The 26,818-nt window shown below is 39.5% G+C and overlaps 1 protein-coding gene across 1 annotated transcript in view; it reads right to left on the bottom strand.

Moving 5' to 3' along the window:
- The window catches only part of PEL1 (Eukaryotic release factor 1 (eRF1) family protein), a 96,472-nt gene that overhangs the window by 40,339 nt on the left and 29,315 nt on the right, over positions 1 to 26,818 (bottom strand). Inside the window, exons 6-7 of the mRNA XM_089832151.1 lie at positions 11,638 to 11,683; positions 11,360 to 11,435 (exon numbers count right to left, since the gene is read on the bottom strand). Of these exons, the coding sequence (XP_089688277.1) occupies positions 11,360 to 11,435; positions 11,638 to 11,683 (122 nt within the window). The remainder of the gene's footprint in view (positions 1 to 11,359; positions 11,436 to 11,637; positions 11,684 to 26,818) is intronic.

Genomic DNA, 26,818 nt, shown 5'->3' on the forward strand with positions numbered 1-26,818 from the left:
GTGTGAAAAAAGCAAAAATGAGCTGAGTAGACGAGTGTCGATGCGGAAGCAGTGACTGGATCGTGCTATCACAGAGCATAGTGGTCTCTTGAAGATAAAGTGCAAGACAGTGCTGATCATAGTAGCTAAAAAAATCATAAAGAGAGAAGAAATCCTGAAACAAGCAGAAAAACCTCCCTTGGATCTCATAATAAATTGGGCAATGGAAAATGAAGTGTCTCAATCTCCAACTCACCCGAAGTACAAAGCCTACAAATCCGCTCACCACTATCAATATGATGGTTAGTCTGGAGCCGAAGACAGTAAGACCCAACTCTGAAAGATCCCAAAGAAATATGCAAGGCATGAGACCACCTCTAGGAAAGGTAGCTAGGACGGACAATAATACCATTAGACATCTCCAAAAAGTGCTTCGTGTAAAAGGACATCCGCGGGCGTAACCCACCAAGAGGGTTAACCCAGGTAGTGGCAATGTACTGTCTGTAGATGTCAAGCCTGACATGCTCATTCAACTCCCACCGAGATGGGAGGAGATGAATTGGGGCATCCAACGATAACTAAAAGGGGGGAGGCGGTCAATATCAATCCCAATCGAACCGAGAAAAGAAGAGGCCTGTGCATACTAGCAACGTGCGCGAGAACCAGACTTAGCGCTCGCAGTAGAGACAGACGAACAAAAAGCTAAATAGGAATGTCGATCACAATCACCAGCATAGTCTGCAAAGCCATGAAGACAATGGAGGAACGAAACCAAATCAAAAATGGCCGCAAGACTGAACAGATGAGCACCGAACTCCACAAGAATGATACTATGAGGAATGAACCTGTGACATCTAATGATGCGCCTCAAAAATAAAGTTTGAACCCGCTCGATTGAGGCCCAATCAGAACCAAGAAGAGATGGGCCCCAAACCACAGACCCATAGAGAACAGTAGGCCTCACAAGAGAGTCCAAGAGAGATAACTTGGACGAGGTATCCTAGAAATGGTGCTTGAAACACTGTTTCTCAAGCAAAGCAAGAGAACCAATACCCTTATTAACTCTAGGTTGAATAGCTGACCTCATACTGAATCGTGGTCTTGAAAACTTAACCCCCAGATAAGTGTAGGATGTAGTGATCTCGATCTCCTGACCCTAAAAGAAGAAGTGGAGATGTGAAGTCTTTAAACAATTGAAAATCATGATCCGAGTCTTACTCAAATTAACCACAAGCTGTTGCTGATCACAGAAGGAAGCCAAGCCATCAAGAAGTCTCTATAAACTATCTGGAGAGGAAGCAAGGAGAACCACATCATTGGCAAAAAGAAGGATGGAGATCAGAACTTGGTGAAGATAACAACCATCTCCAGGGAGCGAGAACCTCCATAGAAAGTCCTTGAGCTAGTCAATATATAACCCAAACAACGTAGGAGAGAGAGGACAACCCTGCTTAACCCCAATGGTGTTATGGATCGGATCCGAGAAACCCTCAGGAGTCCTGAATCTGCCAACCACAATCTCATATAGTCTCATAACAGCAGTACGTAACATCTCAGAGATGCCAATCTCCCTAAGCCTCTCAAACAGAGCCACCTTGGGAACAGAATCAAAAGCTTTAAGAAAATCGACAAAGCAACAATAAACCTTCTCCAATCTGTGTCTAGCCTCCTCAATAATAGCTCGAAGAGTGAAGATGTGATCCATAGTCTGATAATCTGCTCGAAAACCAACCTGTCCTCTAGCCCTGCAACCTATCCTGTCTAGCTCACCCGATAACATAGTATTAAGGGTTGTCACACACAGTTTGGCAAACGTGTGTCCACTCATGATGGTTCTATAGTTTCCAGAATTAGAGACCGGACCGGTCTTATGAATAGGATAAATCAAATACCTAAACCAAGAAGTCGGAAAACCAGTGTGAATCACTCTATTAAAAAGAATAGAGGGATAGGGACCCAAAACTAAGGCACCAAACTTAAAAAGCTCACCCTGAAAGCCTTCCTCATCAATAGCTCTACTACGCTTCATGGATCTGATAGCCTCAAAGATGTGGGAAGGGGTGAACAAGCGGTTGAAAGGAGGCAAAATGGGATGGATAGAAGGATGACCTAGGATGTCATAAAGAGCCGTGGTATGTAAGGTAAGGGAGCGAAAGTCGAGGGCAAAGGGAGAAGGAGAACTACGGGGGAAGAGAGTGCACCAGAAAAGCTGGGGATTATGGATCAGCGTGGAGTAGAGGGATTTGCACTTAGAAGCGGCAAAGGAACGGTTCTTACCGCGAAGAAAACGAAGATAAGAAGAGTGAATGCGGGTAAAGTCGATAGAACGAGCCACAAAAGAAAAACGGATATAACGATGGAAAGATTTGCAATCTGCATCGAACCATTGGTTCATAGGACAAGTATTACGGCATTTGCTACGAAGGGGCAAAGGAGGGTGATGAGGAATGGAAAGAACAGCAGACTTCTGAATAGCCATCACAAGTAGGTCAAACATGGAAGTGGTCTCGCAAGAGTCAAAAAAGTACGAAGGGTTGAGGAGCCTCAAAAGATGAGCGGAAAAGAGCTCACAATCACCTTCGATAAAACGAAGGCAAATGGGTAAGCGAGCAGTGACAGAGGAGAGATGAGAGGCCGAGAGAGTAGGTGAGAAACGAGGGGAGAGGCGAAGGTGAATACTGAGGAGAGCATGGTCCACAAGAGGAAGGCGCAAAATGGTGACACTGTGAATGCAAGAAATGAAAGAGGGACAAGCGAGGACATAATCAACAACACTAACACCCACCATGAGGCCAACAAGTGAAGAACTCTGAACCAGGGAAGCAAGAAAGGCCATTGAAGATTACCAGACTAGAAGACTCATAAAACCGCAGCAGATGTCTACCATACATAGATAACGGCCCAAGAGCATCCTCAAAGTGTCATGGAAGTCCAAGGGAAGTCGGATCAATCTCAGTGGAGTAGATGGGCTCCGAGCTACGATCAAAAAGCGGAGTCTGGAGTTCCCTGGTTCTCGCATTAAAATCCCCAAGAATAATAATGTCACCAAGAGTAGCAAACTGAGAAATAGTCTCATGAAGATCGACATATGGGTCTCCGTCCTCGCTACCATGAATAGCATAGTAAGAAGAAGCAAGTGGGAAATAGCAAGCAGCCAAGAAAAGATCTCTCTAACAGTGACATTTACAGTCAATGCGGACCCACATAAATCTGGCAAACACACCTGAGTGAACAATAGAAGTGCCACTGAAAATATCCTCCTTGATCAAACAAGCCACACCACCCGAGCCATGTCACCACTAGAAGCACGAACCTCCTCTCTACATATAGATAACCACTGATAGCCAGTAACACCTGGAAGAGGACGTACAGGACTCTCATGAGTCTCTGTAATGACAAGAATATCTACGGATCCCACAAAATCACATAAAAGGCCAAGCAACAACCAAAGAGACCCACTGCCATTCCAGCAGTTTACAAGAAGGGAGCAAGTGGGGGTCTCCCTCTTGTCCGACTACTGGTGGGACTATCATTTGGCCTTGGGGGCCTGCCTCTCTTCCCACCCATTGGAAGCGGAATCTCTAATAACTGCAATATCTACGGATCCCACAAAATCACCTAAAAGGCTAGGCAACAACCAAAGAGACCCAATGCCATTCCAGCAGTTTACAAGAAGGGAGCAAGTGGGGGTCTCCCTCTTGTCCGACTACTGGTGGGACCGTCATTTGGCCTTGGGGGCCTGCCTCTCTTCCCACCCATTGGAAGCGGAATCTCTAATAACTGCTTTCAGATTCCTGATAACTGCCCATTTACCAGCTTTCTTCACATCCGCGACAATCCCACGAGCGTGTTTCAGCTCTGTAACCTGAGCCTTCGTGAGATCTTCATCTAAGAAAATCTTGGAAGGTCGAGAAAAAAGCTTTCTCTTAGCTCAGAGAGCCCGGAGCCTGTCTGCAAGTGAAAAGAATCAAATAAATAGGATGTCACCATGTCCAACCCAGCATCTATCCAATGTGATATCAGTGAGACCAAGAAGATCGTAGAGGAAAACGTGTCTAGTTGCGAGAGTATCAAGAGTAGGAGGGAGTCCACGAACTCGCAGGTTGAGCTCACGAACCCGTCTCACCCTCTCATCTTCACTCTTACCTTGCACCATTTTATCAATACTAGCAAGAGGTGCAGTGTTCGTGTTACTACAGAGGGAGGCCCATGACTTAGCTTTCTGTTTTATTTCCGAGACAAGAGAAGAGTGCTTAGCTGCAATAATGGATTGTTGTTCCCTGATGGCATCAAATTCTTCCAATTGTGCGATAATGGAACACATACTGGTTTGCAGTCCTACTATCTCAGTGGTGAAAGTACCTAAGAAACTTTGTAATAAAGTCGAATTGGAGGTTGTGGCACTCTTAAGTTCAAAAATGGTATTCGTTAAGGAAACAACCTGCTCCCTCAGTTGCATATTGTCCATTTTCTGTCACACAACCTTTGATATGTGAGGAGTTGTTGGCCTTGAGTAGAGCAGGAATCACCACTGTCTGCCATAGTTGAAAGAGCAGAAGACTAGTCAATAATGAAAGTCCTCAGACTCTGCAGATCGCAGTCCAAGAAAACACAGTAGAAAATGTGTTCACCACAACAAATGTGACAAAAACCCCAGCCGTCAAGGCCCCACAAACACCCACTCAAACAACCCTAGAACAGGCGTCGAAGCAACCAAATCCGTCCTAGCAAGCAAACACGGCACCAAGAACAGAGAAACCCATGCACAGCAAGGGCACACAATCGACAAAGAGGAGGAAGTAGAGAAAAGAGCACCCTCAAGTTGTCGAACCAATGTAAAACCACAAAACAACACCCGCAAACCCACAACAGTCATGAAACCAGATAACAAAATGGTCGAAAATCCCTACAACATCCACCACAGTTGAAAAGAAAAGAAAAGAAACGAAACCCAAGCTCAAGCGAGACAAAAGAGGGCACACGGTCGTCGTCAGGAAGGAGCTCGAACACCAACAGAATGGTTGTGGGAGAACTAGCAACGGCCACGAGCACAAGAGAGGGCATGATCGCTGGTCACGAGAAGGCAAGATCGCGGGATAAGGCATGGAAGAAGCTTTATTTTTATTTTAGTGCTGTCTGTTTGAAGCCTCAATATATTTATATTATTAATGCACTCCACCCTTACATCTTGCTAGTTATTATCATTATTGGAATATTTATAAAAAATCATTATTCATCCCCCCTAAGTTCTCACCTAGTCTTAACGAGATCTAATTGACCCAAAAGTGATAACTAGTTTATATTAGAATTTGTTGAGGAAATTGCATACAACTATTGCAGTAGCAAAGTACTAGGGAAAAAGAGATGTTGGGATCAAAGTAAACCAAAAAAAGTAAGAAATGGAGAATTAGACAAGAAGGTGTAAAACTAAATAAGTAAACCCGAAATAAGTACAAGTATAAATCATAGTAACATGGAGATGCGTCCACCCCATTTTGCCCCACGTCTTGGAGATGGGGATGCACCGGAGACTCGGCGTCCTCGGCAGTGTCACTAAATTATGCCACCTTTGTCGAGGATGGGGGGACATCCCAGTGTTGACTATTTGCTGATTTGACTATTAATGTTCAATGTTCGATGTTCCAATTCAATGCAATGTTCAAGTATTTACTCTTTTACATCTTTATATCTTATATTGCAATACATTTTTTCATATCTAGCATGAGGAAGTGATGACTTCCAAATGATTATTGCTTGTATTTGCAAAAGTTCTTGGAAGGTGACGATCTTACAATAACTTAAATCATGATATGCATTTTGCGTAAATGTTGGAATAGATCATGCAAGGCTTTATCTTGTAAATCAACAACTAAGTGTTAGATGTCATTAAATTGACTGTCTATAAGTTGTTTGGATAGATATATGCTTGGTATTTGGTGATTATCTTGCCTTGATATTCCGATAGGCCATTACCGCATTGAATACTCGGTGAATATCATTTAGTTGATGTTCTGATAGGCCATTACTCAAAATACTTGGTGAATATCATTTGATTGATGTTCTGATAGGCCAATACTCATGTTTACCTAATATGATATCAAAAGAGTATTTGGTCAATATCATGTTTTGATATTCTGATAGGCCAATACCCATATGATATTATATAATGGAAGTCTTCTGATCAAATATTTCCTTGATGTGATTTCCTAATATTACCAATGGTGTAATATTTATCATGTGTTAATGTTTTATAGCTTTAGTTGGATAAACCTATGAATAATTATATATGAAATATAATGCATTTATTTATATATATACACATATATTTGTTATTATATTAATTATATAATTAATGAATAGATGATACAAAATTATGCAAGAAATGCATGATACACCGTTAGCAGACCATCCAAGTTACTTTAAGGCTTACACACAATTCAAAGAGGTTCTCTTGGAAGGGTCTGGATGATGCCCTTAAGCATGTCAAGGAGTTCCTGGTTTGCCAACAGAATAACTCTGAGCACTTCCAGATGGTTTGTTGCAGCCCTTACCACTACCCAAGCAGAAATGGGAAAGCATATCAATGGATTTAATTACAGGTCTCCCTAGAATGCAGGGTATGGGCTACATATTTGTGGCAGTTGATTGACAAAATATGCACACTTCTACACCATTGCAGCTGACTGGACAGTTTGACAGGTAACAAAGTTGTTTTTCAAAGAGGTTTTTAGATTGCCTAGTCTACCTAAGACCATAGTCAGTGACACGGAGAACAAATTTCTTAGCATGTTTTGGCAGGAGTTGTTTAGGCTAGTCGAGAGATAGCTGACTCCAAGTACCAGCTATCACCCTCAAACAGGTGGGCAAACAAAAGCAGTAAACAAGTGATTGGACGGTTATCTCCGGCATTATGTTTCAGGGCATCAGCGGGCATGGGTCAAATGGTTGTATTTGGGCGACTATTGTTACAACTCCACACACCATATGACCAATTGGCATGGCTCCTTTTAAGAGCCTTATATGGTTATGATCCTTTATCTTTCATGAATTTGGCTCTTGTTGATAGCAAGACCCCCTTGGCAAGAGATTGGTTACATGATCAGTGGGATATTTTGACAGCCCTCGGGAAGAATATGCAGCTAGCTCAGAATCACCAAGAAATTTATATTGATCGCCCTTGGACTGAGAGATATTTTAAAGTTGGGGATATGGTGTTTTAACATCTTCTACCTTACAGACAAAGTTCATTGAAGAAGACTGGTTTGGAGAAATTCTGACCTAGGTTTTACGGACCATACAGGGTAATGAGAAAAATTGGTGAAGTGGCTTATGAGATTGAGCTACTAGAGGGAAGTTGCATACACAGCATCTTCCACGTATCCTGCCTCAAGAGGGCTATTGGGCAGCACATTATGAGCTCTCCAAGATTACCACCCTTGGATGAGGAAGGAAGGCTAGAACTAGTACCTACAAAAATGTTGGAGGTGAGACAGACATCTGAGGAACAAGTCTATCAGAAAGTACCTGGTGCGTTGGAAAGACCTGCCCCTTGGAGATGCTACTTGGGAGGATAATCATATCTTAAAGCATCCAGCACTACAAGTTCTTGAGAGCAAGCAATCCCAAGAAGGTAGATTGACCATCAAGCTAAAACTTAGCCTGTGTTACATTCCAGTAGGCTAAGGTTTCTAAAACAAGGGATGTCTAGGGGCCACATATAGGTCTTATTATTTTGAATTGAAAACACTACATTAGTTTAATATTTCAAAGCCTACATTTGGTGCCTAATTTTGGGTCGATGATGAGTTATTTGGAGATTGACTGGGCCAGTGACATGCCTCCTACCTGGCAGTTTACTGACAATGATAGTTCCTTAGTGGCCGCATGAGTTGTAATGCTCCATGGCTGGCTCAGTCCATGTCAAGACCAAAAAAGTTTAGACACAGAAAACTTTTTTGGATGCAAACCTTTCAAGTATTGCAATTTGGATGACAATCTGGTCACTCAGAGCTCGACAGTGAGACTGAAAAGATAGTTGTTAAAAGGTGTGACATTCAGAGTTTATATGTAGCAGGGTCTGTTTCTGTGGGAGTCAAAACAGTGAAAGGACAATTGTCATGATGCATGTCGTGGCTGTGTAGCAGTTTACCGCTGGTTAAAACTGGCATAATCACCTAAGCAAATTGGTGAAGGACGTCATTTGAACATCAGTCAGAAGTTATCTACGCAAAGAGAGTGGGGTGAGCTATAACACGATGCCAGCTAAGGCATGCGAGTAATGGAGACTTGTGTTCAAACAGCAGCTGGAGTCATCGCATCATCTTCTATAAGGACCAACATTTTAATATTTGCAGTGACTGTGAGTCCCAGCTTCAGGCAACAATTTGTGACAGCCACAGTCGCATAACTATAACTCTAGGTTCTGAGAAATCCAATCTGAGCTATGTTCCTTGCTATTTTATATATACATATCTGAATGTAGACATTTGCAAGCATTTTATAAGACTCAATTTCAATTGCCAAAACATTCTGTAATGTTGTATTCTGTCATGAAAAACAACTGCTTATAAGTTCAGTATTTGTGTTTTATTCTGGTTAATTTCTGATTATTCACATTCTGAAAAGAACTTTATACATTCTCAATAACACAAGACATACAAAAAATAGTTGTGGATCATTAATGAGTCACTGGTACATCTTCAGCAGTATTGAACTGGGATTATCAGTTTCAATTAAACAACAGGAAAATCTCTAGACCACACCTGGGGAGTCCAAAATTTCTCAGGGATCTTACCGCCTCAGATAAATATTCCACAAAGGATTCAACCCCATCAGCTACCCTTAAAAGTTGAAACTCTAACCACAGACATTGAAAACTTGACAATTTGTTGTGACTCTACCAAAAAAAATTTAAAAATTTAGTCAATCGTAGTCTTGCCATTCATATGATTGGTAAAGCTATGATTTATTTTCTCATTCAAAATGAACATTTATTTCAAACTCATCTAATGAAAACAAAAAGAGCCAACAATGCAAGGAAGTGGGTAGCAAATTTCATCATCCCTAGCTAAGGAATTTCGTTGCCTTTAGAAAAGGTGCACATCATATTAAACGCCCTCATTTGCTTGTATATAAATTTGGTGATTGTGTAGATCCTCTCAAATACATACTTGACCCATTTAAGGTTTTAGTGTCTCCCAAGGTTAGATCAAGACAATGTGCAGAGTGTGTGATTCTTACCATTGAAAGCCTCCGAGCAGAAAGATAATTGGCTTCATTATCTATAATTAAACGAGCCACATTTCTGATATTGGATGCACATCTAGAGTAGTACATAGTGCAAAGAAGACATTAATGTGTCCATCACAACGAAAGAGAGTATCTCATTGGTTGTTGTGCTAGCTGTAGTTCATGAAAAGGTTGAATCTAGCCATGAATAAGTTGAACCAATTGGTATGTGTGCCCTTGTTGCTATTGACCATTCAAATACAACTCAAAATCCCTAATGGCTTAATGGATGACATCTAGAGGGCAGTATTTAAAAAGGTTCACATAATGAATTGGAACCTTTAACAAATACCATTTGAAGTGATAACTCTCTCACCTTACGACTCCAATCTAATTACTCTCATCTTTCAATATACCTATCTCCCTAAAACCAAATGTCTATGGAAGTGTAGTAGTATGATTAAGCAATCTTTTCAATATAATAAATCTTCTCATACAACAAATAGTACATGGAAGTAATGGTACAAAAGAGCTTAATAGCATCAAAAATGATAGCATGAAGAAATATTGGATGTGTCTAAGGCCTCACTTCATGTGGAATCTAGCTTAGCAAGTTACGGGAGTAGTGCAGTAGCACCCCTTACTTCACTCCACTAAAACCTTTATGAAAAATCTAGCTCAACCAATTATGAAAGATCACTAGAAGAAAAGGGATAAAAATATATAAACAACATTACTAAAAGAAAAAAGTTATGATCTCTCCTCATCACTCGAACAAGACTCATAAATATACAACTAGGTCGGGAGCTCCCAACAAAGGAAGCAATTATTTTGTCAAATGTTGTGTTTGGTGAACTATAGAAAGGCTCAAGAGGCAAGCATAGGTATTGAATATTTTGCATATTCTATTAGTATTTAATGTTAAAAATACTATACAAGAGCTAAATATTAAAAGGCCTAAGCTTCAATTTGAAAACAATCATGGTTTAGGGTCAAACAATTTATTTTGATGCTTTACCACATACTACCACTAACCCTAAACCCTTAAAATAAGGTGACTACTAAATCATGAAAAACTGTTAATCCTATAATATATAGGTTTCAAGTTAGAGTTAGAGCATATATGTTAAACCAAAAAAACACTAACAATAATCTTGGAAAAAGTTTGAGGTCTAAGATTATGTTAAATTGTACTTAGTACTTACAAGAAAATCCTAACCCTAACTCCAAATCCTAGAAAAATCATTAATACCAAACATACTACCAAAGAATACCCAACCCATAAGAAAATCAGTGTTCAAGATTAGGGTTAGGGCATAATATTATGATCTCACCTAATGCTAAACTCAAAATTCAATTACTAAAACCCAAAATTTATTAACAAAACCCCAACAAAGCCCAAATTTCCATTTATAATGGAAACCTAGCCCTAACACCAAAGATTACTTAACCAGGCTAGCCCCAAACCTTACAAATTCAAAGTTTATCATTAGCATCAGGCCATAATATGAACCAAAGTAGAGTTTAAAAACTAAAATCAAGCAATATTTATATTAAAAAAATAATATTGAGGATGAAAATAGTAAGGAAGATTCCTGGAAGTTGTGAAATTGATCCAATCCAATCTGATGGTAAAAAAAAGCAAGATTGCACAATCAAATGCAATTGACATCAAATTCATCCAAAAAGTAGTATAGAAAAGTTGAAATATGAAAATGATATGAAAAAAAACAGGAGCACTTTTTATAATGAAAAAATCGTTAACCAAAATTTAATTGGGATTCATCCGAACATTAAAATATTTGACCAAATTTTTAAAAATCACTCTTTCTTTGATGAAACAAAATGGTCTGCAGGCCAGGCCACAATTTGTTGCGATAAATTTTTTATTTCTGCTCTTTAGGCCAAAAAATAAGCCAAGCCAGCTGGACATAAAGAATCTAGAAAACTACTAAAGACTATCCAAAGGTTATGCACAGCACAAATCCACCACTCCGTGACCTTTCTTCGAATAACAGTCAGAAGATTACAAGAGACATAATACCATAGTGTTGTGTTTAATTAACTGCCGCAATTGTATAGGTAGCTCATTTCATTCGCTAACAAAGCACAGCCAATAAATTAGGCACTTAAAGATGTCTTTAGTAATTACCTTCTACCAACAAGAAATATGTGTGCCAGACCTTCTTGCATCAAGATAACTGCAAGATCAGCACTTGCTCCAGGGTCTGATAATTCAACAGGATGGCAACAGAACAAAATTTTCCATCATCGTTAGTTGAAGATTTTATGTGTAAAACAGATAGTGCTATACAAAGTTTTATTCATAAATTGCAGAATTTAAGGGGCTCCACTCCAGATTCTAAAGGCCACTAATCCAAACTGTAAATGCTTAGTAATGAAGCAAAATATTTTATTCTGTAAACTTACCACAAGCCTGCTTAAGAGTGTCCAAAGCCACAGAGTCCCAGACATCCTGAGATAATTTATGCATATAATAATAAAATTAGATAACATTATGTTAGGCATCCAGCTAATTCAAATAAAATAGTGATTTTGTTATAAAGCCAAACATTAGCCTCTAAGTTAACTACATAAAGTTGGCTTTTCTTCGATGAGATGTCACTTTCCTAATTGAGTGATACAAAGTATGATGTGACAAAAGTTTTCTTCCAAGCCGTTGCCATGCAAATAAATTATAAAACACATCAACAATAAATCAATGTTGTGCATTTAATATATGAACCTGCTGAATCAATTAAATAAGCAATAAACTAAAGCATAACATTTAAAATATTTGAAATGTTGGTTTGAACTTTTGAAAGCATGCTTTAGTGTCAGATAGAAGCAACTCTTAACTCATAATCATAACATTTTCTGGCAATTTTTTTGTAAGATTATGCATAAAATAGACAACAGTGTCTTGATTGATAACTCTGCATCAGAACTCTTTTCTCATTTTAAATTTTTGCATACAAGAGAAAACTCCGTGACTCTCTTGATCGCAAGACTTTGCATTTGAGACTCTTATGTTTGAATTGTTTATTTGCATTTGGAACACTTAGTAATCAAATGCATGGTCAATAATCTGCTTGGCTAGCCAAGCATAAGTTAGCTCATAGACCTTTGGGGTTTTGATTACCAAGGCACATAGACAAATAAAATCTGACGATTGGGTCTCTATAGACGTTGCTTTATACGTTTATGCTTTTAGTTATATCTGTTCTCAGTGTGCTTATGATGTAGCACCAAAGGGGATCCTTAGCTAGTGTATATCATCTTACAAGAATAAAGGATAATGCAGATGAACCCAAAGAGGTGTGTATAAAAGTATTTGTCCAAAGGGAAGATCCCAGAATCCTGTCTGTTCCATTATCTTCATATAAGTACTGGAACTGGACCTAAATTTACTTTTGTACTTGCTTGTTGCTGAGAGAACATGAAATATGAATCATCCACATAGGGATTGCCCACTGATATTTTTTATATGAAGACATAATCAAGTTTAAAGTTGAAATAATTGGAAAAGACTAGGATTTTTATGGAAATAAACTTGTTTATCAGGTTCATTTGTCAACTTTCATGCATGCTACTTAATATAGTTTTTGTGTGTGTGTCTGTTATACTATCATGTCCCTGACATATGATAGGCATTATTCATGAGAAAATCATCTTAATTGAGACTTCACGATTTTCTCAAAACAAAACTTCACCCAGCATACACAATAACAGCAAGAGAGTAACAACACTATGGAGGTCGGTAAAAATTAAAACTAACTAGGCTGATCCTTTAATAATAGACATGGATTAACAGAAGCCAATTCATAATAATTAGCTGTGATTAATTAATTACGCCACCATAAGGGTTAACAAAGGCTGATTCATAGTAATTAGCAGTAATTAATTAATTAAGCTGACACAAGGGTTAACAAAGGACGATTCATAATAATTAGCAGAGATTAATAAGGGCTGGCCCATTGAGAATTAACAGCAGTTAATTAGATTAATAATATAGCTGACTAATCCAAAGAGATATGAATAGGTAGGTTTAGAGAATTGAGGAGATGCTGTGTGAAGGGACGCACCTCTTCCATTCCAATGGAGAAGGTATAAGAAGGTCAAGGATCAACTCCAAGAAAGCATCAATCAAGCAACATAAATCCAGAGAATAAGCAGCATATTGTCATCACACAAGATGTCATTTACAACAAATCAGGTTGCAATTATAATTTCGGTTATTATGGTACAACGGAATAATTGAACTACTGATACATAAGAAGGGATGCGATTATCAATATTTTCTTGCAGAATTTATCTCTGATATATCGGTATGCTTAAAATAGACCTATGCCTAGTAAATGTATATTTGTGTCTATATAATTGACAACCACCTATACCTATTAAATCAACCATAATAGAAAGGAAAGGAAGTGCAAGGCGGGGGATTGGTGAGGCCTCACTAGGTACACCACCTCATGAGATCAAATATGGACTACACAAGGCCAAGGGGGGCAAAGATTCTACTCTTGGGCCTAGGGTCAACTTACGGGTGCCCTATTGCAATCTTCCCTCCTAGCTTATATGCCAATTATTGAGGTAACTAAGAAATGGATCTTCAATCATAAAAGGAGAGGGATAGTGTGATGGAGGAGAACAATCTAAGGCTTTGTTAGGTACGCCAACTCATGAGCATGGTTGTGACTATTGGTCCAATCATAGGTTGGTATATTGAGGGTGGGGTGAATCATTATACTCCAATAGTTTCAACTTTTCTACTTTCACCACACTTCACAACAATCTACAAGTTAGTGCTAGCTACACAATTTAACCAGTTGGGATTAAGCAAAAACAACTAAGACAATTATAGAAACACAACACAGTATTTATCTAGTGAAAACCCAGTTAGGGTAAAGACCATGGTGTGTGATTCGATCCTCACAAAGCTTGCACTCTCCTGAAGTGTGCCAAGTCAAGAGTTTATCTCTGTTAAAAGATTGCAAGGACACTATTAAGTGCCACCCGATTAAGGGGTTCCAATAAGAACCTTGTTGGTAAACAGATTTGTCCTTTCTTATTTCATATGAAAATATGACTCTTAATGCCCAAATGATGAACAATATCATTTACAACAATTGAAAAGCCATTCTCTGATTACTAGCTTCTCTCTGAATTGGTAGGTACAGCTCCCTATGTGAATGATGTTCAAGGAATTATGTTTTATTCCTAAAACTAATGCAGGGTATACTCTTAACCCGAGAGCAGAAGAGGCAAACCAAATTAAGTCTAACCAAAACTTAATCCAGGCAAGAAAAACTTACTAATCTACAAACCAAGCAATAGAATTCACAAATCTTATGAATCCATATACTCAGCATCAACTAAACTACAAAAACTATCAATGGAAATATAGATGAAATGATCAAGAACTTCCAATGAATCCTCCCCTGAATATCCCAAAGCACATCCTACTTTGGTTAATTCACAACCTTGAAACAAAGGAATGAAACAATCCTTTCCTTCCTACTGTAACTTAGTTTAAGTAAAAGAACCAACTAATTAACAACTATCAACTTACTGGAACAAGAAATAATTGACATAAAAATACTCTTCAATTGACTCTGCAACATCAAGTATCCTATACCAAAATTTGCCGACCCTTCATTAATCATTCAACTTCATACATATAGAGTTGAGAGATGACCGTTACAATAGGAATTTTAATCAGTTCATCTTCTGAGGATGACAAATGGCAAGATGCCAGTTTGTCATATTACAAAATTTACAAAATTTGCAAAATTTACATCAAAAAACGAAAAGGGAGTGTCAACTGAATCACTTGGACTTCTTTCCCTTTTCAGTTTTCGCTTGATATGCCTTAGCAGCAACTATAATTGGAATCATTTCTTCGTGATTAGGCACATGTACATTAGTGAATCCTAAGAGCCACTTCAAATGCTCTCGAGCCAGCTCCTTCACTGTATTTAGCTGACTTGTCAATTCTCCAGCAGCCACGTGTACGTATCCACCAAGCGTCTGCAACTCTACCACTCTATTTTGACTGCTTGAAGTCATTCCAAATAAATTACTCAAGTATGTGGAGAAGTTGTTTTTCATTACTTCTACCTCAATGAGAGCTTTCCCTTTCCCACTGGTTTGTGGGTCAGTGTGTAATCCCCGCATGAGTTCGAATGCTCTGTCTTGAGTCTTCCTCACTTTTTCCCCTGTTTCTTTGAGTCCCTCTTCAACTTCTTGAATCATCTCCAACTTAAATTGCATGCTTTGAAGCCATTCGAACAGAGGCTCAGTCCCTTTCTTCAAAATCTTTGCTTCAACTGCCTCTTTTGCCTTCATTTTCAGGAGAGAAATGCATTCATCACATCTTGCCTTCTCTGTGGCCAAAGTGTTGTGATTAGATATGATATTATCCTTCTCAGTTTCCAATCGAAGGATAACATTTCCAATTTGATCGATCAGAGCAATTCCATCTACATTGAGTTTCTCAATCCATTCTCTTCCGATCTGACCAAAATGCCTATCTTTCTGAAGCTGTGAGATGAAAGCTTGCACTTCTTTTGCTGTGGGGTTTTCAGTAGCAGGCACACCAGTAATGGTTGCCAATGGAACAACTAACTGCCTGATAAATCTTTTCAATTCTTCAATCTCGGCCTTCATCTTGATTTTTGACAGTTTGAGGCTCTCCAATTGTTCTTCTATCACCTCATTACTTGATCTCAATAGGCCTACCTTGGTATCATGTCTAGCCTCTCCAAGATCAATTGAATGCAGAGTGAAATCATCGGGTGTCATGTCTTCAATTCTCCCTGCTTTGTTTGACTTTTCTATCTCCATTATTAAGTGTCCTATTTCTGGATCTTGCCCAAGTATTGATAAAAGTCTTTTGCTTCTTAGCTTTCACTATTGTAGATCCAAAGCGAACTGCTTGAGACACAGTATCTTTTGCAGGGATGCTCTCCTCTTTCCTCTTTCTCTTCCTTTGTAAGGTGTCTTCTAGCCAGGACTCTGTATTAATCACCTTAGAAGCAGCCCCAAGTGACTCTATACTTAACATTTTCTTCCTCGCCGGAGTCTCTACCACTGTAGCTGCAGAAAAAGGATTCTTTGGATCTTGAAAAAGAAGCCTAGATGAACTCGAGGCTCTCTCTTCCTCTTGAGTTTTCCTCGCAGCTTCATCAGATTCAATGGACTCGCTGCTACTACTCTGTTCATCCCCGATCTCTACTATCTGAATGGGGGAACCAGTTGGCTTCAAAAGGGGAGCGCTTACAGATGGACCAGGGCTATGATGAGGAGGTGGAGTTGAAGTAACGTGAGGAGATGAGAATGGAGCTGTAACATGAGGAGGTGAGACTGGAGCAATAACATGAGGAGGTGAGACTAGAGCAATAACACCATCTTTCGGCCCTTCAGTCCTCTTTTCTTCAGTGCTAGCTTGGGCTCCAATAACTAGTAGAGGACCGCCTTGGCAAGTTGGGGCTATTGAAATGTTTTTCTCCGGGGGTTGGTCACCTCCTCCTGTAGATTGAGCAGGCCCTTAAGCGGCTATAGTTGTAACACTTGGTGTGGCACTCTGAGAAGAAGTGGGAGTAGCAGCGGCTGGAGAAGCCTGAGTAGTCCTACCCTTACTCCGGCCCTTTTTTGCTGTCCACTCAACCCATTTTCTGGTCCTCTTCATGATTCGAGCCATCATAATATCAAAATCTTCTTCTATATCCACATAAGGCTCAGAACTAATCGGAGTATTCCTTAATTTGGTCAAATATGTATTACTATACATATTTTGCCCATCATCTTCCAGTCCTTCTACATTGAGATCAAAGCCATATGCCTTTATCTGTTCCACCGTGAGTTTGGCAAATGCACGATCACGGCTCTCCAACTCATCTCTGCAATCTGCCCAATAATCTTCTACAGTAGTAACATGCTTGATCACACTTCCAATTTGAAGCACATCTTTGGCATACCAATTTGGGTCAAACATAGGCCTCATCACTTCATATTCTTCTAATTTGAACTTGTTCTCGAATGCCTTGAGCATGTTTTTGGCATCTGATCAGGACTCACAACTGTAGGCCCCAACTTTTATGGGAAATTCGTATCCCTTTTTCCTCTAACTGGCGCTCAGCACATTCGCCTGGATTGCTTGTCTCACGATCTCAATGAGCACTATCATGTCATCCGAATCTCTAGGCAGCTTCAGGGGAAATCCATCGAACGCTGCAAGACTTAAATATGAAAAGGATGAGAATTAGATGAAATAACTGCCAAATTGACAGATGACCGCCATTGCCTCTGGGCTGAATCTTCGCTCCGAACATCCTTGGAGCTCCCTGCATATTCTCATTGTGAACACATCATTTACTCGGATATACTCTGCATAACTATTCTGCAGTTGCAGGCATGGATAAAATTCATAGCTTTTCACGTCATCAGGGAAATTCTCTAATCTGGGGAGTCCCGGCAACAATTATAGGGAAGCCAACATATATATCAAGAAAGAAGACATATAAAATGAATTGTAGAACTTAGCTGCACTAAGAGCCCTAGACAGATGTTCACTTACCTCATACGCCCAGTCAATATATTGTGTATCCGAGCAAATAATTTGCACCAAAAAGAAGTATTGTTCTACAAAATTAAAGGCTTCTACCTCACCTTTAAGTCGATGCAAGAGGACCAGAATGTCCACAATCTCGAGCTTGAGATCAATGTCGAAAAGGGTTTTAAGGACCTTACTCTTAGCTTCCCTTGGCTTTTGGAACCAAGAACTCATGATCTCCTTTCGCCACACCATCTTCTTCAGAGAGAATTCAGACAAGGCTCCTCCAATCGTTAGTTCAGAGAACTCCTCTCGTTTTGGAATCCGCGGGCAGTTCACTACCGCTTGCCTATCAATTGAGATTAACACCGTTTGATCAAGCAGTAAGATTTGCTTCGTATCTGAGTTATAGTGATTGATACATTCAATAATTAGCTCCGGGGCTTGTACTGCTACAGGAAATCCTACTGCTTCTACCAGCCCACTTCCTTGGAGTTTCTCCGTTATGGGATGGATTGGTTCCATCCTCAACCTTCTTTGGAAATATTGCATGTCAAAGAAACGGAGTGAAGTGTCTGTGATATTCTGCCTTGTAGACTTGATTCCACCCAATCCATCAAATCCAGCAAACCTTGTTGCCATCTCGACTGAGGTAGAGATAAATTGGAAATCTTAAAACTCAAAATAGGATATAAAGTAGAACTTTGTAACTGTGGGAATTTCAGAATCAATAGTCAACTCAACAGCATAACAGTTCAAATAAGTAAGCAATAGTTTGAAAATCCATTATGTTCATCTCTATATAGAAACCCCAATCCACCCGTTAATCTTTAAGATCCGCACCACACAAACGAATTAACTGATAAATCCATTAGATTGGTAAATGTGGAGGTTACAACGGATTCTTTCTTGTCTTTTCACTATTTCCATTGGCCCGACAGTTACTTTCCTCTATTACAGTTTTACTTTCCCGTTTTTACCAAGCTGCGAAGAATTAAGAATGGAGTACTCCATGAGTAAAAATCCGCTCAGTCAGATTTTGAATAGAATACCTTCCTCAATGTGATCGACATGCTTCCCTTATCTTTTTTAGCCTCTTGTAATCGATTTGTCAAATAACCATGCTTGCAAGAGTGATTTTCTGTTGGATGCGGAAAACTGCCTTCAAGGATAGAAACCCCACAAAGGAGAAGACGATTTCCACTTTTCCACTTTTGCCCTCGTTTTACCTTCTCTACCCTTACCACTTTACTTTAAGCCTCCGGAAAATATAAAATTGGCTTCGCAAGTGAAAGATGGGACCCACTGACCCGCTTACCTTTCCACAAATGCCTTTTCGGAAAACTGACTTCTTGGTTCGAAACCCGCTGAGGAGAAGTTGTTTCTAAGTTTTCTACCGATGCCCTTTTTTATCATCTTAGTGAGTTTTGAAGGGTTCCCGCAGTGAAAACATGGCAATACTTGAATGATCTATCCATAACATAATTCGCTTCTCTTCATTTAAGCTCGCAAATCGCATTTGTGAATCTCGGCAGAGTTTCACCTTTGGGGTGCGAAAACCTGCCAAGGAGAAGACGAAACTGGATTTTCCGCCAATTCAACTTTCTATATGTTTGGAACAAAATGAGCTACAAGTAAGTTCATCTAAAGTAACATAATTAAAGAATCTCCATCGAGCTAGGTCCTAAACTACCCCAAAGACTCATGATGATAAATAAAACCCACCCGGCCATACAATGCGAGAGAAGGGAAAAGATGAAAACCCGATGGAGATACTTATCACTTGAGGAAGAAAGGACCAACTAATTCAACCAAACTAAACACAATACAAGTTATTTTCCATTTTGCAAAATTGGTATATGACGAAAAGTGGGGCAACAAACCTGTGAAAGTCTTGCCCTATTAGGAGCAAACCGGTTCAAGGACTTATGAACACAAGTTAATGTGTCACTTCAAGTACTTATGCACACAAGTTAGTGTGTCACCCTATTAGGGAATTTAGTACAAAAAACCTGTTAGGGTCCACCCTCAACAAGGTTTACAATTGTAGAGATTAGTAAACAACAGAGGAATGATCTAATGAAATAGCTACTGCACTTAGCTTGAAAATAAATCCTTTTACGGTTTTACCGCTTCTTTGACCTATCTGCAACTATGCTCTTCCTTCTCTCGGCTCTACAACTTCAGACACGATCACTTATGTATTTGGCACTACTTGCTCTTACACAAGTTCTTGGTTGTGTCATTTGAGCTCATTGTCTTCTCCTTAACATACTATCTCCTTAGTTGTGACTTGTCTCTATCACTCTTTCTTACTTTGAGATTACACTTAGCTTGGCTCTCTGGCTAATCAATCAGCAATCTAACTTCTTCTCTTGAGACAATGTTCTCTTTTATAGTCTCTTCTCGTTTAGCTTTGAAACCCTAGTCTGTGAATTCAAAATTTGAACTCTCAAGCCTACTCCTAGCTTGACATCATGTTATTGTCATGCATCGCTCTTGTCAAATGTAGCTTGTTCGTCAAGAGCCACAAATGTCTCATGTCTTCAATGACTTGCATTGCTGGAAAGAATTCAAATTTGAATTCTTTTGACTATTCCTTGATATGACAACTCCAACACCATTCAATGCAACAATGAGTGCACTTCTACCTACTTTGTGACGTGGCAGTCACAAGTATCCTACTTCATGCTTCCCTTGCTAACTTTGTCAATCCATTCTTTATGATCACCAGTCGTTCTAACTTCCTTTTCTACTTGACATCCTTTTGCACATTCTTACTTCACTTAGCATAACTCTATCTAAGTGGATATCCTTTGGCATTGCGTCTATTGGGCTTCTCCTTTATCTCTCTCTGACCACCCTTGTGAAGCAGAATTGCACATACAAGGTCAATAGGCCTTGTCGATCATGGCTTTATACCATTCTTGGTTCTTTCTATGCCTTGACATCAATGACAACATAGTCATAACTAAATGCACCAGTCATTCTATTGGTCAGTCCTTGATCTTTGAGACAGTTGTGCCAACAATCTCCCCCTTTGACATTGATGGTAACACCTCAACACTTTGAGATCTTTTCCTTTTCTTTTTCATCTTCTTCTCAACATCTCCCCCTAAGATGATGCATCCACATTGCTTTGACCACTCTGAGTCCTTTGTGCACTTAACTTCTCAACTCTGGAGCTTCTCCCCTTTGTTGTTCTTCTTTCTGCTTCTCAACTTCTCTTAGCTTTTCTTCTTTCTGCTTCTTCCCCCCCCCTTTTTTTCTTCTTCTACTCCTTTGTCCCACTTTTGTCTAACTCGCCCTTTGATCACTCTTTATGCTTCTCAACTTCTCCCCTTTTGACAATAATGCCAAAGGCGCACATCTTAACTCTGTGACTACTCCCCTAACGAAGTAGTCCCATTTGCTCATCAATCCACCATTTTAATTTCACCGTTTTCTGATCACGGATTGATGCATGTCTGGCTATCTTAGTTCAAGTTTGATAGGAGTAACACCCCTATCTTCTCTCTTAAATACTCGAAGGTATCCTTTTGAAGAAGCTTTGTGAATATATCAGCCTATCATTCCTTGGTTGGTACATATTCCAACCTTACCTTTTTTCCTTACACTTGCTCTCTCAAAAAATGATACTTTATTGATATGTGCTTTGTCTTCAAGTGCATTACCAGGTTTTTGGATATGTTGATTGCACTGGTGTTATCACAATTGATAACCATCAGTTCCTCCATCTTCTCTTGAATTCCTTCAAGTAGTTGTTTGATCCAAACAACTTGAGTACAATTCATTGTCGCAACAATTACTCTATTTTTTATGGTGACTGCAACATGCAGTTTCGCTTCTTGCTGGCCCATGCACCCAATCTTCCTCCTAGAAAGAATACACCACCATTCGTGCTCTTTCTGTCATCTATCTTCCTTGCACAGTCAACATCAATAAAGACATTGAGCTCAAAGTTTCCCTTGTGAAGATACCATAGGTCATACTCTTTAGTACCCTTTAGATATCTGAAAATTCTTTTCACAGCTACCATGTGTGACTCTTTTGGGTTGGTGGAAAATCCGGCCACTATTCCAGTCGCCAATGCAATGTCCGATCTGTTGAGCACAACATACTGCATTTTACCAATTATAGATAACTAAAGTGTTTCATTCACTTCGAGGCTTTCATCTTCTTTTGACAACTTACAACCGGTCAACATTGGGGTGACCACCAGTTTTGCTTCCTCCATACCAAACTTCTTCAGAATCTCCTTCACATACTTTGTTTTCCCTATGAAGATTCCTCCTTTCATTTGAGATACTTAAAGTCCAATGAAGAATTTGATCTCACCAATCATGGACATTTCGAACTCTCTCTTCGTAGCTTCAACAAATTCAGCACTCATCTTATCATCTCCTCCAAAGATGATATCTTGTCCACAAATATCTCCGCAATCAACAATCTTCCTTCTGTTTATTGCTTCAGATATATGTTGTTGTCGGTTGTTCTAACAAACCCAATTTTTATCATAAGTGTAGTCTCTCACACCATGCTTTGGGTACCTATTTGAGTCCATACAGGGCTTTCTTCAATCTACACACTCTATTTTTGCCTTCTTCGTTCTCAAACCCTTTTGGTTGTTCAATGTACACTTCCTCCTCTAGAACTCCATTCAAAAATGCAGATTTTACATCCATCCAGTACACTCTGAAGTTCTTGTATGCTGCAAATGCTAGGGGTATCCTAATTGCTTCCAGCAGGCCTCCAGTACAAAGGTTTCTCCATAATCTATACCTTCCTCTTGCGCATATCCTTTGCAAACAAGCCTAGCGTTTTTACTGACTACTTCTCCATCCTCATTCATCTTGTTTCTGAACACCCACTTTGTTCCAATGACATTCTTGTCTTTTGGTCAGGTCACCAAGGTCCATGTATCATTCTTTATTGTTTTATCGATCTCTTCCTCCTTGGCCTTTCTCCTGTCTTTGTTCTTGAGAACTTCCCTTTTAGCTTTGGGCTCCATGTGCAAGAGCAAACATACTGTCCCTCTCACCTTTCTCCTACTCATCACTCTAGTGTCTTTATCTCCAATGATCTAATCGGCTGAGTGGTGTTTTCTCACATACTTTGCTAGCACCAGTTCTCCTTCAGGTGCTTCTGCTCTTTATTCTTCAGGTTGAGCTACTTCTACATGTGCCAGTACAACTTCCACTTCCACCAGTACTCTCTCCACTGTATCATTTATTGGAATATATTCAAACTAATAGTAGTCTTCTAGTTTTTTCTTGTTTTCTTCCTTGTTCTTCTTGAAGAACTCATTTACCTTCACGTCAGAAGATTCCACAATCTTGTATGTCCAAAGGTTCAAACATTGGTATGCTTTTCTTTTGGTAGAGTATCCCAGTAAGATGCCCTCCTAACTTTTAGGTTCAAACTTTCCTTTGTATTCATCTCTTTTGATGTAACATTTTCTTCCGAATAACTTGAAGTAACTCAAAGATGGTGAGTGACCAAACCACGGTTCATAGGGAGCCTTCTTTGATCCCTTCTTGACTTGTACCCTATTCAAAGTGTAAACAGCTGTGCTCATAGCTTCTCTCCAATAGATCTATGCAAAATTGTTTTGAATCATCATTGTTCTAGCACAATTGATGTTTGTTATGTTCCTTCTTTCAGCAATGTCATTCAATTGTGGTGTCCTAGGAGCTGACATTTGTCTTCTGATTCAGTGCTCCTGAAAGTAACTCAAATTCTTGTGAGGCGAACTCACCTCCCCAATCTGATCTCAAGCATCTCAATGCTCTACAAGTCTCCCTTTCCACCTTTGCCATGTAGGCTTTGAACAGGTGGAATGCTTCTAACTTTTCCTTCAAATAGACAATCCACATCATTATGGAAAAGTCATCAATAAACAACATGAGTAACACCAGATACATTCTTTGTCCTCATGGGACCACACAAGTCAGTATGAACTAGATCTAGAACTTGTTCAAAAGTAAATGACTTGCTAGAGAAACTAGAGCTTACCAATTGTCCTAGTCGATAGTCCTTACACATAACATTGTTTGGTATAGTAAAAGGAGGTAGAACCCTTATATAGTTTTTCCTTCCTACCTTTACAATGCTTTCAAAGTTTACATGACATAACCTTCTATGCCACAACCAAGTATTGTCATTCTTAGCTACCAAGCATTTACTTTCAAAAATATTGAGGTAGAAAAGATTACCTTTGTTTTGTTCTCCTGTGGCTAAAAGTTTACCTGTCTTGTCAAATATTCTACAAGATCCTTTGTTAAATTCAAACCTATAACCTTTATCCATTAGCTGAGCTACACTCACTAGGTTATATTTTTGACCTTCCAATAAATATGCATCTTCACAATCAGTGGATTTGTTCAAGGCTAAATTACCCTTACCTATTACCGTACATGGTGAATTGTTTCCAAACTTCACCATTCCTCCATCGTAGGCCTCCACCTCATGAAAATTTCTCCTGTCACTAGACATGTGGTGCGAGCGGTGCGAGTAACCGCTATCTATTATCCAGTTCTTGTGGATACTAGTACTGGTTATCAAGGCTCTTTCCACCCTTTCTTCTATGATAGCAACAAAGAATATTTCATTCTCATCATCATCATTGGTTGACTCTTGAATCTTCATCAATCACACCCTCTTCGACAATGTAGTGTCACTTCTTCTCCTTTCCTTTGGAGTTTTGCCATTCTCTGTCAATCTCCTCCTTCACATTCTGTTGACATCTAGCAACATAGTGTCCTACCTTCTTGCAATTTAAGCACTTACATGGAAGCTTACCTTTGTACTTCTCTTTCCCTCTGACCATTCTCTTTGCAAACAAAGCCTCCAGCTCTTCTTGTTCAGCTTCATCAACATAGAGACTCTCAAGCCCTCTCCTGTATCTGGATGTGCTCGCCTCCTTTCCTCTTTAAGTTGTAGCCGGTGCAACTGAAGCCTTCAGTGCATTTTCAACCTTAGGTTGACTATTATCGTAGTTGTTTAGCTCAAATGCAGTGAGTTTTCTTATTAAGGCATCAAGAGAAACCTCCACTTTGTTTATTGTTCTCAGCTCCTAAATGGTGAAACCCTTATGGGATACTTGGGAAGCAAGGGTATCAATATCTTGCTTAAACATTCATCATCTTGTAGTATGCCTCCAGTCGCTTTGATGGCTAGCATCACGTCTTTTACCCATTTGCCATAGGTTCTAATGTCCTCTCCTTCTTGCATCCTCGTGTCATCCAACTTTCCTCTCAAGCTTTCATCTTTAGCCTTCTGGAAATGCTTATCGCCACCGTAGACAATTTTGTGCTTTTCCCACATCTCATATGATATTTCTAGATCTTCTACATCTTTGTATTCAGAGTAAGACAAGGTGTTGGCTAGAGCATCCATTGTGGTTGTGTGAGATTCTTTCTCCTTTACCTAGTCCAAAGTGAGTGGAGTGATAGGTTCCACAGATTTGACCTCTACATGGGTCCAATAAGCATCACCAAGAATTCTCAGATGCAATTGCATCTTTCTACACCAGGACCTATATTTTTCCTTATTAGAAAACTCTAGTGCTTCTCTTTTAAACATCTTCATCTTTTCCTCGAGTTGTTAAACTCCTTACTTCAGAGGAACAAGGCTCTGATACCAATTGTTGGTCCAATCACAAGTTGGTACATTGAGGGGAGGTCGAATTAATATACTAGTAGTAAGAGCTTTTCTACTTTTACCACACTTCACACCAGTCTATAAGTTAGTGCTAGCTATAACGTAATCGGTCAGGATCAAGCAAAAACAGTGGAGACAATCATAGCAACACATAGTCCAGTATTTATCTGGTGGAAATCCGACTAGGGTAATAACCACGGTGTGTGAGTCAAATCTCCCAAAGCTTGCACTCTCCTAAAGTGTGTCCGGTCAAGAGCCTATCTTTGTTAAAAGATTATAATGACACTATTATGTGTCACCTGCTTAAGGGATTTGAATAAGACTTGTGAAAGTCTTTCCCTATTAGGAGCAGCCTGGTTAAAGGACTTTTGAGCACAAGCTAATATGTGACCCTATTTGAGGATTTAGTCTAAAGAACCTGATAGGGTCCACCCTCAACGGGATTTACTATTGTAGAGATTAGTAAATAACAGAGGAATGATCTAATAAAACAGCTACTACACTTTTCTTGAAAATAGATCCCTTTACCGCTCCTTTGACCTATCTACAACTGTGCTTTGCCTTCTCTATGCTCTGCAACTTCAGACACGATCACTTACGTACTTGGCACCGGTCGCTATTGCACGCATTCTCACTTGTATCGTTTAGTCTAACTAGATTCTCAACACACTTGCTCCTTAGATGTGACTTCTCTCTATCACTCTTTCTCACTTCGAGATTACACTTAGCTCAGGTCTCTTGGCTCTCTGGCTAATTAATCAGCGATCTAACCTTTTCTCTTGAGACAATGTTCTCTTTTATAGTCTCTTCTCTTTCAACTTTGAAACCCTAATCTGTGGATTCATGTTTTGAAATCTCAAGCCTACTCCTAGCTTGACTTCTTGTTGCTGTTATGCGCCGCTCTTGTCAGATGTTTTGTGTTCGTACAAGAGTCACAAATGTCTTGTGTCTTCAATGACTTGTACTGCTGGAAAGAATTCAAATTCGATTGTTCCTCGATATGATAACTCCATTATCATTGCATGCAACGATGAGCGCACTTCTACCGACTTTGTGACATGGTAGTCACGGGTATCCTGCTTCATGCTTCCCTTGCTAACTCGACCAATCCATCCTATATGATTACTAGTCGTTCTAACTTCCTTTCCTAATTGACATCCTTCTACACATTCTTACTTCATTAGCATAACTCCATCTAAGTGGATATCCTATGACATCGCCTCTGTTGGGCTTGTCCTTCATCTTTCTTTGACCACCCTTGTGAACTAGAGTCGAACATACAAGATCAATGTGCCTTGCGAGTCATGGCTTTATACCAATCTTGGTTCCTTCTATAACTTGACATCAATGAGAACATAGTCATAACTGAAAGCACTAGTCATTCTACTGGTC

The sequence above is a fragment of the Cupressus sempervirens genome, chromosome 5 (assembly GCF_028749045.1).
Source record: "Cupressus sempervirens isolate cs-2001-9-10 chromosome 5, ASM2874904v1, whole genome shotgun sequence".
NCBI classification, from domain to species: Eukaryota; Viridiplantae; Streptophyta; class Pinopsida; order Cupressales; family Cupressaceae; genus Cupressus; species Cupressus sempervirens.